Source organism: Phyllobates terribilis, unplaced genomic scaffold (assembly GCF_046119375.1).
Source record: "Phyllobates terribilis strain yellow unplaced genomic scaffold, ASM4611937v1 Scaffold_7__3_contigs__length_470593459, whole genome shotgun sequence".
Lineage (NCBI taxonomy): Eukaryota > Metazoa > Chordata > Amphibia > Anura > Dendrobatidae > Phyllobates > Phyllobates terribilis.
This window is the reverse complement of record NW_027362767.1, coordinates 241,248,426-241,262,235: the sequence shown is the minus strand read 5'-3', so window position 1 is coordinate 241,262,235 and position 13,810 is coordinate 241,248,426. Positions and strand designations below refer to the sequence as shown.

At 50.0% G+C, this 13,810-nt stretch overlaps 1 protein-coding gene across 5 annotated transcripts in view; it reads right to left on the bottom strand.

The window, feature by feature from the left end:
* The window catches only part of IQSEC2 (IQ motif and Sec7 domain ArfGEF 2), a 160,414-nt gene that overhangs the window by 93,663 nt on the left and 52,941 nt on the right, over window positions 1-13,810 (bottom strand). For 4 of the 5 annotated variants that reach the window (XM_073639956.1, XM_073639957.1, XM_073639960.1 and 1 more), the window contains one exon: window positions 2,917-2,946. The exons of the other annotated variant lie outside the window; for it this stretch is intronic. In XM_073639956.1, the coding sequence (XP_073496057.1) occupies window positions 2,917-2,946 (30 nt within the window). The remainder of the gene's footprint in view (window positions 1-2,916; window positions 2,947-13,810) is intronic. 5 annotated transcript variants of the gene reach the window in all.

The window sequence follows — 13,810 nt, the reverse complement described above, 5'->3', positions numbered from 1 at the left end:
TGTCAGAATGGCCGAGTTATCCTTTAACCCCCACCCACCAATCTTGATTGAGAGCATACTAGTGTTTCTCCTCCCTTCTGCTGCTGAATCTGTTCATCTACACCAATTGACAGTTCCTCAGAGTTCCTCCTCCCTGATGTTCCTGAATCTCCATCCATGTATCCTGACAGCTCCTCAGTGTCCCTCCTCCCAGTTGCTGCTGAATGTCCATCCATGTATCCTGACAACTCCTCAGTGTCCCACCACCCAGCAGCTGCTGGATCTCCATCTATTCTGACAGCATCACAGTGTACCTCCTCCCAGCTGCTGCATCTCCATCCATCCTGATAGCTCCTCAGTGTCCCTCCTCCCAGCTGCTGTTGTATCTCCATCCACGTATCCTGACAGCTCCCCAGTGTCCCTCCTCCCAGCTGCTGTTGTATCTCCGTCCATCTATCCTGAAGCTCCTCAGTGTCCCTCCTCGTAGCTGCTGCTTTATCTCCATCCATCTATTCTGACAGCTTCTCAGTGTCTCTCCTCCCTGCAGCTTTTGAATCTTCTCCCATTAAGATAAACTGACAGCTCGTCAGGGCGCATCCTTTCCTGCTGAATCTAAGCCCACCTATCCCAATTTAAAGTTTCTCACTGTCTCTAATAACCACTGCTGCTGAATCTCTGCCCATTTATCCCAACTGACAGCTCCTCAGTGTCCCTCCTCCTTGCTGCTGCCAAATCTCCATCCATCCTAACAGCTCCGGTGCACCTCATCTCGCTGCTGCTGAATCTGCATCCAATCTATCCTGACAACTCCTCAGTGTCCCTCCTCCTCCCTGCCGCTGACTCTCTGCCCACTTAGATTGACAGCTCCTCAGTTGCCTTCCTTTCTGCTGCTGAATCTCCGCATCACCTATCCCAATTCCAAGTTTCTCAGTGTCCCTCATCCCTGCTGAGATCTGAGTGTTCAGTACAAGCTTCAGCTGTCAGTCAGGCTGGGAAAGTGGAAACTGAATACACTCGACTCATGAACGTGAACCATTTCATTATATAGCGGAGCTCAAAAGTTGCATCTTAATATCAGGCTTAATCAGCCATTTTGGAGTGGACCTTCATAGTAAATATACCAGTAACATTAGGTCTAAAATCTATTTACCAACGTATGCAGTTTTGATTGTGAAACCCAGTGACAGATCAGCTTTGAGTCAATGTGTGACCCACAGAAAAGCTCTGAAACGCAACTATGAATTTTAGCCGGCGTCTCTGCGGAGTGCAGTCAGCCCTTTCTGGATCAGTACCCTGTTCTCTACCTTTTAGGAGCAATAACTCCGAATAAGCGGTGTTCAGATGAGTGCTTCCTCCTTTTGGAGGAGATATAGGTTTTTCTATATGTCAGATCCTCACTTACAGGTTAGCTACCTCTAGGTGGCACTACAGGGAACAGTTTCTGTCTTATGGAGAACTTATTTGCATATTTTTCCCCATGGTGCATTGCTTGTAAGATTCCATAGCAGATGGGTTTCTTCAATGAGAACTTGTACCCCCCCCCCCCCCAACACTTCCAAGTGAGTTCTATTAATATAGACCAAGGGGAAATCTTGTCCAGAGCTAAAGCTAAAAGAAAAAACTATGATTGCCTGTAGCTACCACAAGGTATAGCTTCATGCTCGTCTTCCACATCCTGAATTCATTGATAAATCAGTATGCAGTAAGCTTCCCATAGGGGCAGTGAAAATATTATTTAAAGGGTTATTCCTCATCTTCATCAATGGATATTTTCGGATAGTACATGTAAAAACAAGCACTTTTGCAATTTACTGCCTTTTAAAATTTGAAACCGTTCTTGAGATATTAACACTTGTTTAAAGCTTGTTACCTAGGAGACCGACCACTGCAGCTGGCATCTAGCTTACAGGAATACTGTGATGAGGCTGGCCCTGATTAGGAGGGAATAGCACACTCCAGCGATTCAGGCCAGCTTCAAACAGTGCTGACAAGCTTAATAATAAAGCACTCGCACACGTTCTGCTGTCTAGCAGCGGTGGTCGGTCTCCAAGGCAACGGGCTGTAAACAAAAGAAAAAAAGTGTCAATATCTCAAGAACGGCAGAAAATTTTAACAAACCGTAAATTACAAAATTGCTTAAAATTACGAGCTCTATCCGACAAGATCCATTTTGGAAGTTGGAAATTAGCCCTTTAATTCTTTGGCTATGAATGGGGATTTGGTGCTCGGTATTAGAAAAAACAAGAGCACCAAAATCTTGAAAGGTATATATAAAAAAAAAAAAAAAAAAAAAAAAGTATCCACATGAATCAAAATCCCGGATCTCCAATTATTTATTGGGGGCATTGCAATACAGATTTGCCTTAAATCATAGTTTTATTTTTGGATATTTCTAAAAGTAATTTTTTTCTCGTAGTAGAAAAAAAGGCGCCGAGCAAAGTCTGGAAATAGCTGAAAAGCTAACAAGTCTGGTCTAAATCGAGCGCGCTCTGCGATGTTATGCTCTGGTGAAAAGACCAATTTAACGGTGAGATAACGTGCCAACAAAAGACTGCAATCTGCACTGTATAGCGGCATTGCGTCGGGAAAGCGGTGGAAGCTGTGCAAACTCTACAGCTGGAGCACGAAGATCGTTATGACAACACTTCCTGGCACGCAGGAGTCCAAATATACTAAGGAAAATGGTATCTAAACCCAAGGGGCTTCCTGAACGGCCACACAACGCTAGGATCCATATACAACAACCACTGGAGAACCCAGATACGACCTATAGGCAAGAATCAATCACAAGCCCGACACGTGGTTATGAAGAGTTGTAGGGGAAAAGAACATGATCCCAAAGTATTCCACACCGCAGCCCAAACCAAATATCTCTGCACTCCCAGCATGGATGCCCAAGCAAAGTAATAACATGAAATATAGGGAATGTAAACTCACCTCACCGTCCTGGAGTTCTCGCCGTCAGACCTGAAACACAGAAAACGAGGAATCAAAACGTCAGTACATGCAAGACTAGAAATTTCAGGGACAGACGATATAGCGAGTACACTGCCGTTACTCTCTAACGTGTTCCAGTCCACTCCTCTGATGAGTACACTGCCGTTACTCTCTAACGTGTTCCAGTCCACTCCTCTAATGAGTACACTGCCGTTACTCTCTAACGTGTTCCAGTCCACTCCTCTGATGAGTACACTGCCGTTACTCTCTAACGTGTTCCAGTCCACTCCTCTGATGAGTACACTGCCGTTACTCTCTAACGTGTTCCAGTCCACTCCTCTAATGAGTACACTGCCGTTACTCTCTAACGTGTTCCAGTCCACTCCTCTGATGAGTACACTGCCGTTACTCTCTAACGTGTTCCAGTCCACTCCTCTAATGAGTACACTGCCGTTACTCTCTAACGTGTTCCAGTCCACTCCTCTAATGAGTACACTGCCCTTACTCTCTAACGTGTTCCAGTCCACTCCTCTGATGAGGACACTGCCGTTACTCTCTAACGTGTTCCACTCCACTCCTCTAATGAGTACACTGCCGTTACTCTCTAACGTGTTCCAGTCCACTCCTCTGATGAGGACACTGCCCTTACTCTCTAACGTGTTCCACTCCACTCCTCTGATGAGTACACTGCCGTTACTCTCTGAAGTGTTCCACTCCACTCCTCTAATGAGTACACTGCCGTTACTCTCTAACGTGTTCCACTCCACTCCTCTGATGAGGACACTGCAATTACTCTCTAACGTGTTCCAGTCCACTCCTCTGATGAGTACACTGCCGTTACTCTCTAACGTGTTCCAGTCCACTCCTCTAATGAGTACACTGCCCTTACTCTCTAACGTGTTCCAGTCCACTCCTCTAATGAGTACACTGCCCTTACTCTCCAACGTGTTCCAGTCCACTCCTCTGATGAGTACACTGCCGTTACTCTCTAACGTGTTCCAGTCCACTCCTCTGATGAGTACACTGCAGTTACTCTCTATCGTGTTCCAGTCCACTCCTCTAATGAGTACACTGCCCTTACTCTCCAACGTGTTCCAGTCCACTCCTCTGATGAATACACTGCCCTTACTCTCTAACGTGTTCCAGTCCACTCCTCTGATGAATACACTGCCCTTACTCTCTAACGTGTTCCAGTCCACTCCTCTAATGAGTACACTGCCGTTACTCTCTAACGTGTTCCACTCCACTCCTCTAATGAGTACACTGCCGTTACTCTAACGTGTTCCAGTCCACTCCTCTAATGAGTACACTGCCATTACTCTCTGAAGTGTTCCACTCCACTCCTCTGATGAGGACACTGCAATTACTTTCTAACGTGTTCCAGTCCACTCCTCCGATGAATACACTGCCCTTACTCTCTAACGTGTTCCAGTCCACTCCTCTGATGAGTACACTGCCGTTACTCTCCAACGTGTTCCACTCCACTCCTCTGATGAGTACACTGCCGTTACTCTCTGAAGTGCTCCACTCCACTCCTCTGATGAGGACACTGCCCTTACTCTCTAACGTGTTCCACTCCACTCCTCTGATGAGGACACTGCCCTTACTCTCTAACGTGTTCCACTCCACTCCTCTGATGAGGACACTGCCCTTACTCTCCAATGTGTTCCAGTCCACTCCTCTGATGAGTACACTGCCGTTACTCTCTAACGTGTTCCAGTCCACTCCTCTAATGAGTACACTGCCCTTACTCTCCAACGTGTTCCAGTCCACTCCTCTGATGAGTACACTGCCGTTACTCTCTAACGTGTTCCAGTCCACTCCTCTAATGAGTACACTGCCATTACTCTCTAACGTGTTCCAGTCCATTCCTCTAATGAGTACACTGCCCTTACTCTCTAACGTGTTCCAGTCCACTCCTCTAATGAGTACACTGCCATTACTCTCTAACGTGTTCCAGTCCACTCCTCTAATGAGTACACTGCCCTTACTCTCTAACGTGTTCCAGTCCACTCCTCTAATGAGTACACTGCCATTACTCTCTAACGTGTTCCAGTCCACTCCTCTAATGAGTACACTGCCGTTACTCTCCAACGTGTTCCAGTCCACTCCTCTAATGAGTACACTGCCCTTACTCTCCAACGTGTTCCAGTCCACTCCTCTGATGAGTACACTGCCGTTACTCTCTGAAGTGTTCCACTCCACTCCTCTAATGAGTACACTGCCGTTACTCTCTGAAGTGTTCCACTCCACTCCTCTGATGAGTACACTGCCGTTACTCTCTAACGTGTTCCACTCCACTCCTCTGATGAGGACACTGCCCTTACTCTCCAACGTGTTCCAGTCCACTCCTCTGATGAGTACACTGCCGTTACTCTCCAACGTGTTCCAGTCCACTCCTCTAATGAGTACACTGCCCTTACTCTCCAACGTGTTCCAGTCCACTCCTCTGAGTACACTGCCGTTACTCTCTAACGTGTTCCAGTCCACTCCTCTAATGAGTACACTGCCGTTACTCTCTGAAGTGTTCCACTCCACTCCTCTAATGAGTACACTGCCATTACTCTCTGAAGTGTTCCACTCCACTCCTCTGATGAGGACACTGCAATTACTCTCTAAAGTGTTCCAGTCCACTCCTCTGATGAATACACTGCCCTTACTCTCTAACGTGTTCCAGTCCACTCCTCCGATGAATACACTGCCCTTACTCTCTAACGTGTTCCAGTCCACTCCTCCGATGAGTACACTGCCGTTACTCTCTGAAGTGTTCCACTCCACTCCTCTGATGAGTACACTGCCGTTACTCTCTGAAGTGCTCCACTCCACTCCTCTGATGAGGACACTGCCGTTACTCTCTGAAGTGTTCCACTCCACTCCTCTGATGAGTACACTGCCGTTACTCTCTGAAGTGTTCCACTCCACTCTTCTGATGAGTACACTGCCGTTACTCTCTGAAGTGTTCCACTCCACTCCTCTGATGAGGACACTGCCCTTACTCTCCAACGTGTTCCAGTCCACTCCTCTAATGAGTACACTGCCGTTACTCTCTAACGTGTTCCACTCCACTCCTCTGATGAGGACACTGCCCTTACTCTCCAACGTGTTCCAGTCCACTTCTCTAATGAGTACACTGCCCTTACTCTCCAACGTGTTCCAGTCCACTCCTCTGATGAGGACACTGCCGTTACTCTAACGTGTTCCAGTCCACTCCTCTGAGTACACTGCCGTTACTCTCTAACGTGTTCCAGTCCACTCCTCTAATGAGTACACTGCCGTTACTCTCTAACGTGTTCCACTCCACTCCTCTGATGAGTACACTGCCGTTACTCTCTAACGTGTTCCAGTCCACTCCTCTAATGAGTACACTGCCGTTACTCTCTAACGTGTTCCACTCCACTCCTCTAATGAGTAGACTGCCGTTACTCTAACGTGTTCCAGTCCACTCCTCTAATGAGTACACTGCCGTTACTCTCTAACGTGTTCCACTCCACTCCTCTGATGAGGACACTGCCCTTACTCTCCAACGTGTTCCACTCCACTCCTCTGATGAGGACACTGCCCTTACTCTCCAACGGGTTCCAGTCCACTCCTCTGATGAGTACACTGCCGTTACTCTCTAACGTGTTCCAGTCCACTCCTCTGATGAGTACACTGCCGTTACTCTCTAACGTGTTCCAGTCCACTCCTCTAATGAGTACACTGCCCTTACTCTCCAACGTGTTCCAGTCCACTCCTCTGATGAGTACACTGCCGTTACTCTCTAACGTGTTCCAGTCCACTCCTCTGATGAGTACACTGCCGTTACTCTCTATCGTGTTCCAGTCCACTCCTCTGATGAGTACACTGCCCTTACTCTCTAACGTGTTCCAGTCCACTCCTCTGATGAGGACACTGCCCTTACTCTCCAACGTGTTCCAGTCCACTCCTCTGATGAGTACACTGCCGTTACTCTCCAACGTGTTCCAGTCCACTCCTCTGATGAGTACACTGCCGTTACTCTCTAACGTGTTCCAGTCCACTCCTCTGATGAGTACACTGCCGTTACTCTCTATCGTGTTCCAGTCCACTCCTCTAATGAGTACACTGCCCTTACTCTCTAACGTGTTCCAGTCCACTCCTCTGATGAGGACACTGCCGTTACTCTCCAACGTGTTCCAGTCCACTCCTCTGATGAGTACACTGCCCTTACTCTCTGAAGTGTTCCACTCCACTCCTCTAATGAGTACACTGCCATTACTCTCTGAAGTGTTCCACTCCACTCCTCTGATGAGGACACTGCAATTACTCTCTAACGTGTTCCAGTCCACTCCTCTGATGAATACACTGCCCTTACTCTCTAACGTGTTCCAGTCCACTCCTCCGATGAATACACTGCCCTTACTCTCTAACGTGTTCCACTCCACTCCTCTGATGAGGACACTGCCCTTACTCTCCAACGTGTTCCAGTCCACTCCTCTGATGAGTACACTGCCGTTACTCTCCAACGTGTTCCACTCCACTCCTCTGATGAGGACACTGCCCTTACTCTCCAACGTGTTCCACTCCACTCCTCTGATGAGTACACTGCCGTTACTCTCTAACGTGTTCCACTCCACTCCTCTAATGAGTACACTGCCGTTACTCTAACGTGTTCCAGTCCACTCCTCTAATGAGTACACTGCCCTTACTCTCTAACGTGTTCCAGTCCACTCCTCTAATGAGTACACTGCCGTTACTCTCTAACGTGTTCCACTCCACTCCTCTGATGAGTACACTGCCGTTACTCTCTAACGTGTTCCAGTCCACTCCTCTAATGAGTACACTGCCGTTACTCTCTAACGTGTTCCAGTCCACTCCTCTAATGAGTACACTGCCCTTACTCTCTAACGTGTTCCAGTCCACTCCTCTGATGAGGACACTGCCCTTACTCTCCAACGTGTTCCAGTCCACTCCTCTGATGAGTACACTGCCGTTACTCTCTGAAGTGTTCCACTCCACTCCTCTAATGAGTACACTGCCATTACTCTCTGAAGTGTTCCACTCCACTCCTCTGATGAGGACACTGCAATTACTCTCTAACGTGTTCCAGTCCACTCCTCTGATGAATACACTGCCCTTACTCTCTAACGTGTTCCAGTCCACTCCTCCGATGAATACACTGCCCTTACTCTCTAACGTGTTCCAGTCCACTCCTCTGATGAGTACACTGCCGTTACTCTCTGAAGTGTTCCACTCCACTCCCCTGATGAGTACACTGCCGTTACTCTCTGAAGTGTTCCACTCCACTCCTCTGATGAGGACACTGCCCTTACTCTCCAACGTGTTCCAGTCCACTCCTCTAATGAGTACACTGCCGTTACTCTCTAACGTGTTCCACTCCACTCCTCTGATGAGGACACTGCCCTTACTCTCCAACGTGTTCCAGTCCACTCCTCTGATGAGTACACTGCCGTTACTCTCTAACGTGTTCCACTCCACTCCTCTGATGAGTACACTGCCGTTACTCTCCAACGTGTTCCAGTCCACTCCTCTGATGAGTACACTGCCGTTACTCTCTAACGTGTTCCAGTCCACTCCTCTGATGAGTACACTGCCGTTACTCTCTAACGTGTTCCAGTCCACTCCTCTAATGAGTACACTGCCCTTACTCTCCAACGTGTTCCAGTCCACTCCTCTGATGAGTACACTGCCGTTACTCTCTATCGTGTTCCAGTCCACTCCTCTAATGAGTACACTGCCCTTACTCTCTAACGTGTTCCAGTCCACTCCTCTGATGAGGACACTGCCCTTACTCTCCAACGTGTTCCAGTCCACTCCTCTGATGAGTACACTGCCGTTACTCTCCAACGTGTTCCAGTCCACTCCTCTGATGAGTACACTGCCGTTACTCTCTAACGTGTTCCAGTCCACTCCTCTGATGAGTACACTGCCGTTACTCTCTATCGTGTTCCAGTCCACTCCTCTAATGAGTACACTGCCCTTACTCTCTAACGTGTTCCAGTCCACTCCTCTGATGAGGACACTGCCCTTACTCTCCAACGTGTTCCAGTCCACTCCTCTGATGAGTACACTGCCCTTACTCTCTAACGTGTTCCAGTCCACTCCTCTACTGAGTACACTGCCGTTACTCTCTATCGTGTTCCAGTCCACTCCTCTAATGAGTACACTGCCCTTACTCTCTAACGTGTTCCAGTCCACTCCTCTGATCAGTTCTGGAGCATCTATTCTTACAGTTCCATATCGTGCGGTTCCTCTGTTATTCCTCCTAAAACATTTTAGAAATAAAACGGACATGTGGGTGTTACCACTCCCTGATGCTGTCCAATCTGTGCAAGGAAAATGAGAAAGCCCACTGGTCAAATTAATCCCAAATTCCCAGGAAGAACAGCAGAGGAACAACATTAGGCAGACTTTTAAGAAAATATGTTCCAGAATTCTTATTTCATGGGAAATAAATCTGTTTGCACAGACAGGTCGGGATTAGTGAGAGGTCCTCTTTTAAGGTCCTTTATCTATTTTAATGCATAGTTGATGTCACTTCCTAAGTGCCCCTCTTTTTGAGGCAAATATGGGAAACCGCTAAGGCTCTATAGAAACTGTAAAGGGGAACTGAACGTTTGTTTATTCATTTTTATCCAGCATGGAAAGTTATGAAACTTTGCAAGTCACTTTATTAGGGGATTTGTCCTCATTCCTGTAAAAAAAAATTACATGCAAGTGGCTTCCAAACCCTGGCTTTTCCCATCTGCCGGCCATTGATAACAGGACATACTCATGTGGAGTACAGATGATGGCAGTGATGGGGCAGCTCCTGTCTCCTCCTCTGAGTGTTGTACTTACCAGAACAATCTTCTACAGCAGCTGATCCCCAAAGTTAGTGACACCAGTGCTGATCCATCACTGCCATCATCTGTACTCCAAATGAGTACATTATGATAACAATACAACAGAAGGCAAGTAAATAGACTGAAAAAAAGCCACGGAGTGGAAGCCACTTACATGCTTTTTTTTTTTTACAGGAATCTCAGCTAGATCTGCAGCAGCAAAAACTGTGATTGTATCAAAAACTGCACCAAGCAGCCCAGTAGGTGATATATCGCTGGCACCAGGGTCTCTGCCCTTACATCATGTCGCTCTTTGATTCACTTTAAGAATGGGCTACATCTAGATCAGTATGGTGCCCGATGGACAGCAATGACTTATAAATTTGATCTGATGGGGTCAGACAAGGTTAAACAGCAAGAATAACATTGCCTGGGTTTATTATTCCATTAAGAATGACCGAACCTCCAACGCAGAGGTGAACAGCGCCTTCGCCTACGTATCGGAGGCTCCTGCTTTGGTTGACCTACCTTATTCATATGAATGGCTGACATGTCAAATTTTACAGATTTTTAGGGTAAAATGTTCCCCTTGAAACCAGACGGTCAACAGGCGATCAAGGAGCCTGAACCGACCTGCAGTACCCCTGCACAGCTGGTGGCTCTTTTATAGTCAGGGGTCCGAGGTCTGACCCTCCAATAGTCAAAGTGATACTGAAGAAGAACATCTACAGACATAAGCGGTGCCACGTGATTGTCTGGGGTCGCTGGATGCCAAATCCTCATGGTCAATATTTCTACTATGGGCGCTGCAGTAGTGGCCATCCAGGTGCAATCTGAATGGTTACTACAGGGGGCTACTGGATAAGCCCGGGCATACCCCTAGTATCAGCCAGCAATGCTGACGTACCATGTTGCTCTCGTTTTCGCATACCACCCTCGTCCCGAGTCTTTGTGCCTGCCAATATCGCCAGGGAATATTGCCATAGCACCAACCTATCCAAATTTTAGACGCGACCTTTCCTTATGCAAAAGCGTGAAAGAGGGACAGGGTCATCTAATGGGAACACGGATGCCCCAACCATGAATGGAGACGACAGAAAAGAATGATGGAGACCGGCATCACTAGAGAAAAGCGATGTCTAGAGAGATGTATTCACGCAGAGCTCTGTGCCCAGAGAAGAGGTGTGGGCGTGAGGACAGGCAAGCAACTCCTACTCCTGCAGCATGATAACAGCCATAAATATTCATAACTACACCGCTCAGCACAGGAGGAGGGGGCCGCAGCACAGGACCCAGCCGCCAGGGAAAGGAAGGAAGGAAGGAAGGATGCATCTCCACTGGGCCGCACAGCCCGGCCAACACTAGCCCAAACAATACCAGGCGTCAGAGTGGCCTGATACAAGTGTACTAAATCCCAAGAAAGATCATAAAGGTTTTCTCAACTTGGGAAAAGAGACATTCAGGCTACACGGAGATCAGTGTCGAGACGTCACATAGGTTACAAAAATTTCCAATTTTTCATTGCTGGTTGTGCATGAAGACTTTCTCTGCAAGTCGTACAGGACTGTGACCTTGCCTGCGATTTGGCGTTTGTTTTTTTTTTCCCGCTTATAGGCACAGCTCTTAAACTGGGTCGCAAATAAAAAGCTAAGTATTTTAGTCGTGCAACTTGTCTAAGCCACAGCCCGAGCATGAAGATAACCCGTCCATATTCCTTATTAAGGCATGTGGACGTCATAACGTGGGCCTCTTCCCCTGCCCCTCCCCCGCGGCGAGCGCTTTATGACATGCTGAAATATATCAGTACAATGATGGGATCTGTATGTTGGTGGGAATTCTTCTGAGAAACCATTGCTATATATAATAGGTTACAATAACTGCAAAAGTGATCTTGATTTTTGTCTTTTTATATTAATTAATTGGAACTATGGGTCAGAGACCGACCCCTGATAAGAATCCCATAGCATTATCCTCCTCCACCATCTGTACAGCGGGCACAATGCAGTCAGGAGGTAAGGTTCTCCTGGAAACACCAGAGTGATCCATCACTGCACAGAACACGTCTCCTCCTGAGTTCAGTGATGGCGGCTTTACACCACTCCATCCGACGCTCGGCATGGTGCTTGGTGATGTAAGGCTGCATGCAGCTGCTCGGCCATGAAGCTCCCGGCAGTTATTGGGTCAGAGTGGTGGTGACTTTTCTGCCCTCTGCTCCTCAGCACTCGGCCCCCCGCTCTGTAACGTTATGTTATACACCGGAGGGGGGGGGGGGGGGGGGACGGACGACCGGATGTTATACACCGGAGGGGGGGGGGGGGGGGGGGACGGACGACCGGATGTTATACACCGGAGGGGGGGGGGGGGGACGGGGACGACCGGATGTTATACACCGGAGGTGGGGGGGGGGGGGGACGGACGACCGGATGTTATACACCGGAGGTGGGGGGGGGGGACGACGACCGGATGTTATACACCGGAGGGGGGGGGGGACGACGACCGGATGTTATACACCAGAGGGGGGGGGGGGGGGGGACGACCGGATGTTATACACCAGAGGGGGGACGGCCGGATGTTATACACCAGAGGGGGGACGGCCGGATGTTATACACCAGAGGGGGGACGGCCGGATGTTATACACCAGAGGGGGGGGGGGGGACGACGACGACTGGATGTTATACACTGGAGGGGGGGGGGACGACGACCGGATGTTATACACCAGAGGGGGGACGACCGGATGTTATACACCAGAGGGGGGACGACCGGATGTTATACACCAGAGGGGGGACGACGACCGGATGTTATACACCAGAGGGGGGACGACGACCGGATGTTATACACCAGAGGGGGGACGACGACCGGATGTTATACACCAGAGGGGGGACGACGACCGGATGTTATACACCAGAGGGGGGACGGCCGGATGTTATACACCAGAGGGGGGACGGCCGGATGTTATACACCAGAGGGGGGACGGCCGGATGTTATACACCAGAGGGGAGGGGGGGGGGGCGACGACTGGATGTTATACACTGGAGGGGGGGGGGACGACGACCGGATGTTATACACTGGAGGATGGGGGGGACGACGACCGGATGTTATACACCAGAGGGGGGGGGGGACCGGATGTTATACACCAGAGGGGGGACGGCCGGATGTTATACACCAGAGGGGGGACGGCCGGATGTTATACACCAGAGGGGGGACGGCCGGATGTTATACACCAGAGGGGGGACGGCCGGATGTTATACACCAGAGGGGGGACGGCCGGATGTTATACACCAGAGGGGGGACGGCCGGATGTTATACACCAGAGGGGGGACGGCCGGATGTTATACACCAGAGGGGGGGAGGGGGGGGGGGGGCGACCAGATGTTATACACTGGAGGGGGGGGGACGACGACTGGATGTTATACACCGGAGGGGGGGGGGGGGACGACCGGATGTTATACACTGGAGGGGGGGGACGACAACTGGATGTTATACACCGGAGGGGGGGGGGGGGGGGACGACGACCGGATGTTATACACCGGAGGGGGGGGGGGGGCGACGACCGGATGTTATACACCGGAGGGGGGGGGGGGACGACGACCGGATGTTATACACCGGAGGGGGGGGGGGGGGGGGACGACGACCGGATGTTATACACCGGAGGGGGGGGGGGGTACGACGACCGGATGTTATACACCGGAGGGGGGGGGGGGTACGACCGGATGTTATACACCGGAGGGGGGGGACGGGGGGGACGGCCGGATGTTATACACCAGAGGGGGGACGACCGGATGTTATACACCAGAGGGGGGGGGGGGACGACGACCGGATGTTATACACTGGAGGGGGGGGGAGGACGACGCGGATGTTATACACCGTAGGGGGGGGGGGGACGACGACCGGATGTTATACACCGTAGGGGGGGGGGACGACCGGATGTTATACACCGTAGGGGGGGGGGACGACCGGATGTTATACACCAGAGGGGGGGGGGGGGGGCGACCGGATGTTATACACCAGAGGGGGACGACGACCGGATGTTATACACCGGAGGGGGGGGGGGGGGACGACGACCGGATGTTATACACCGGAGGGGGGGGGGG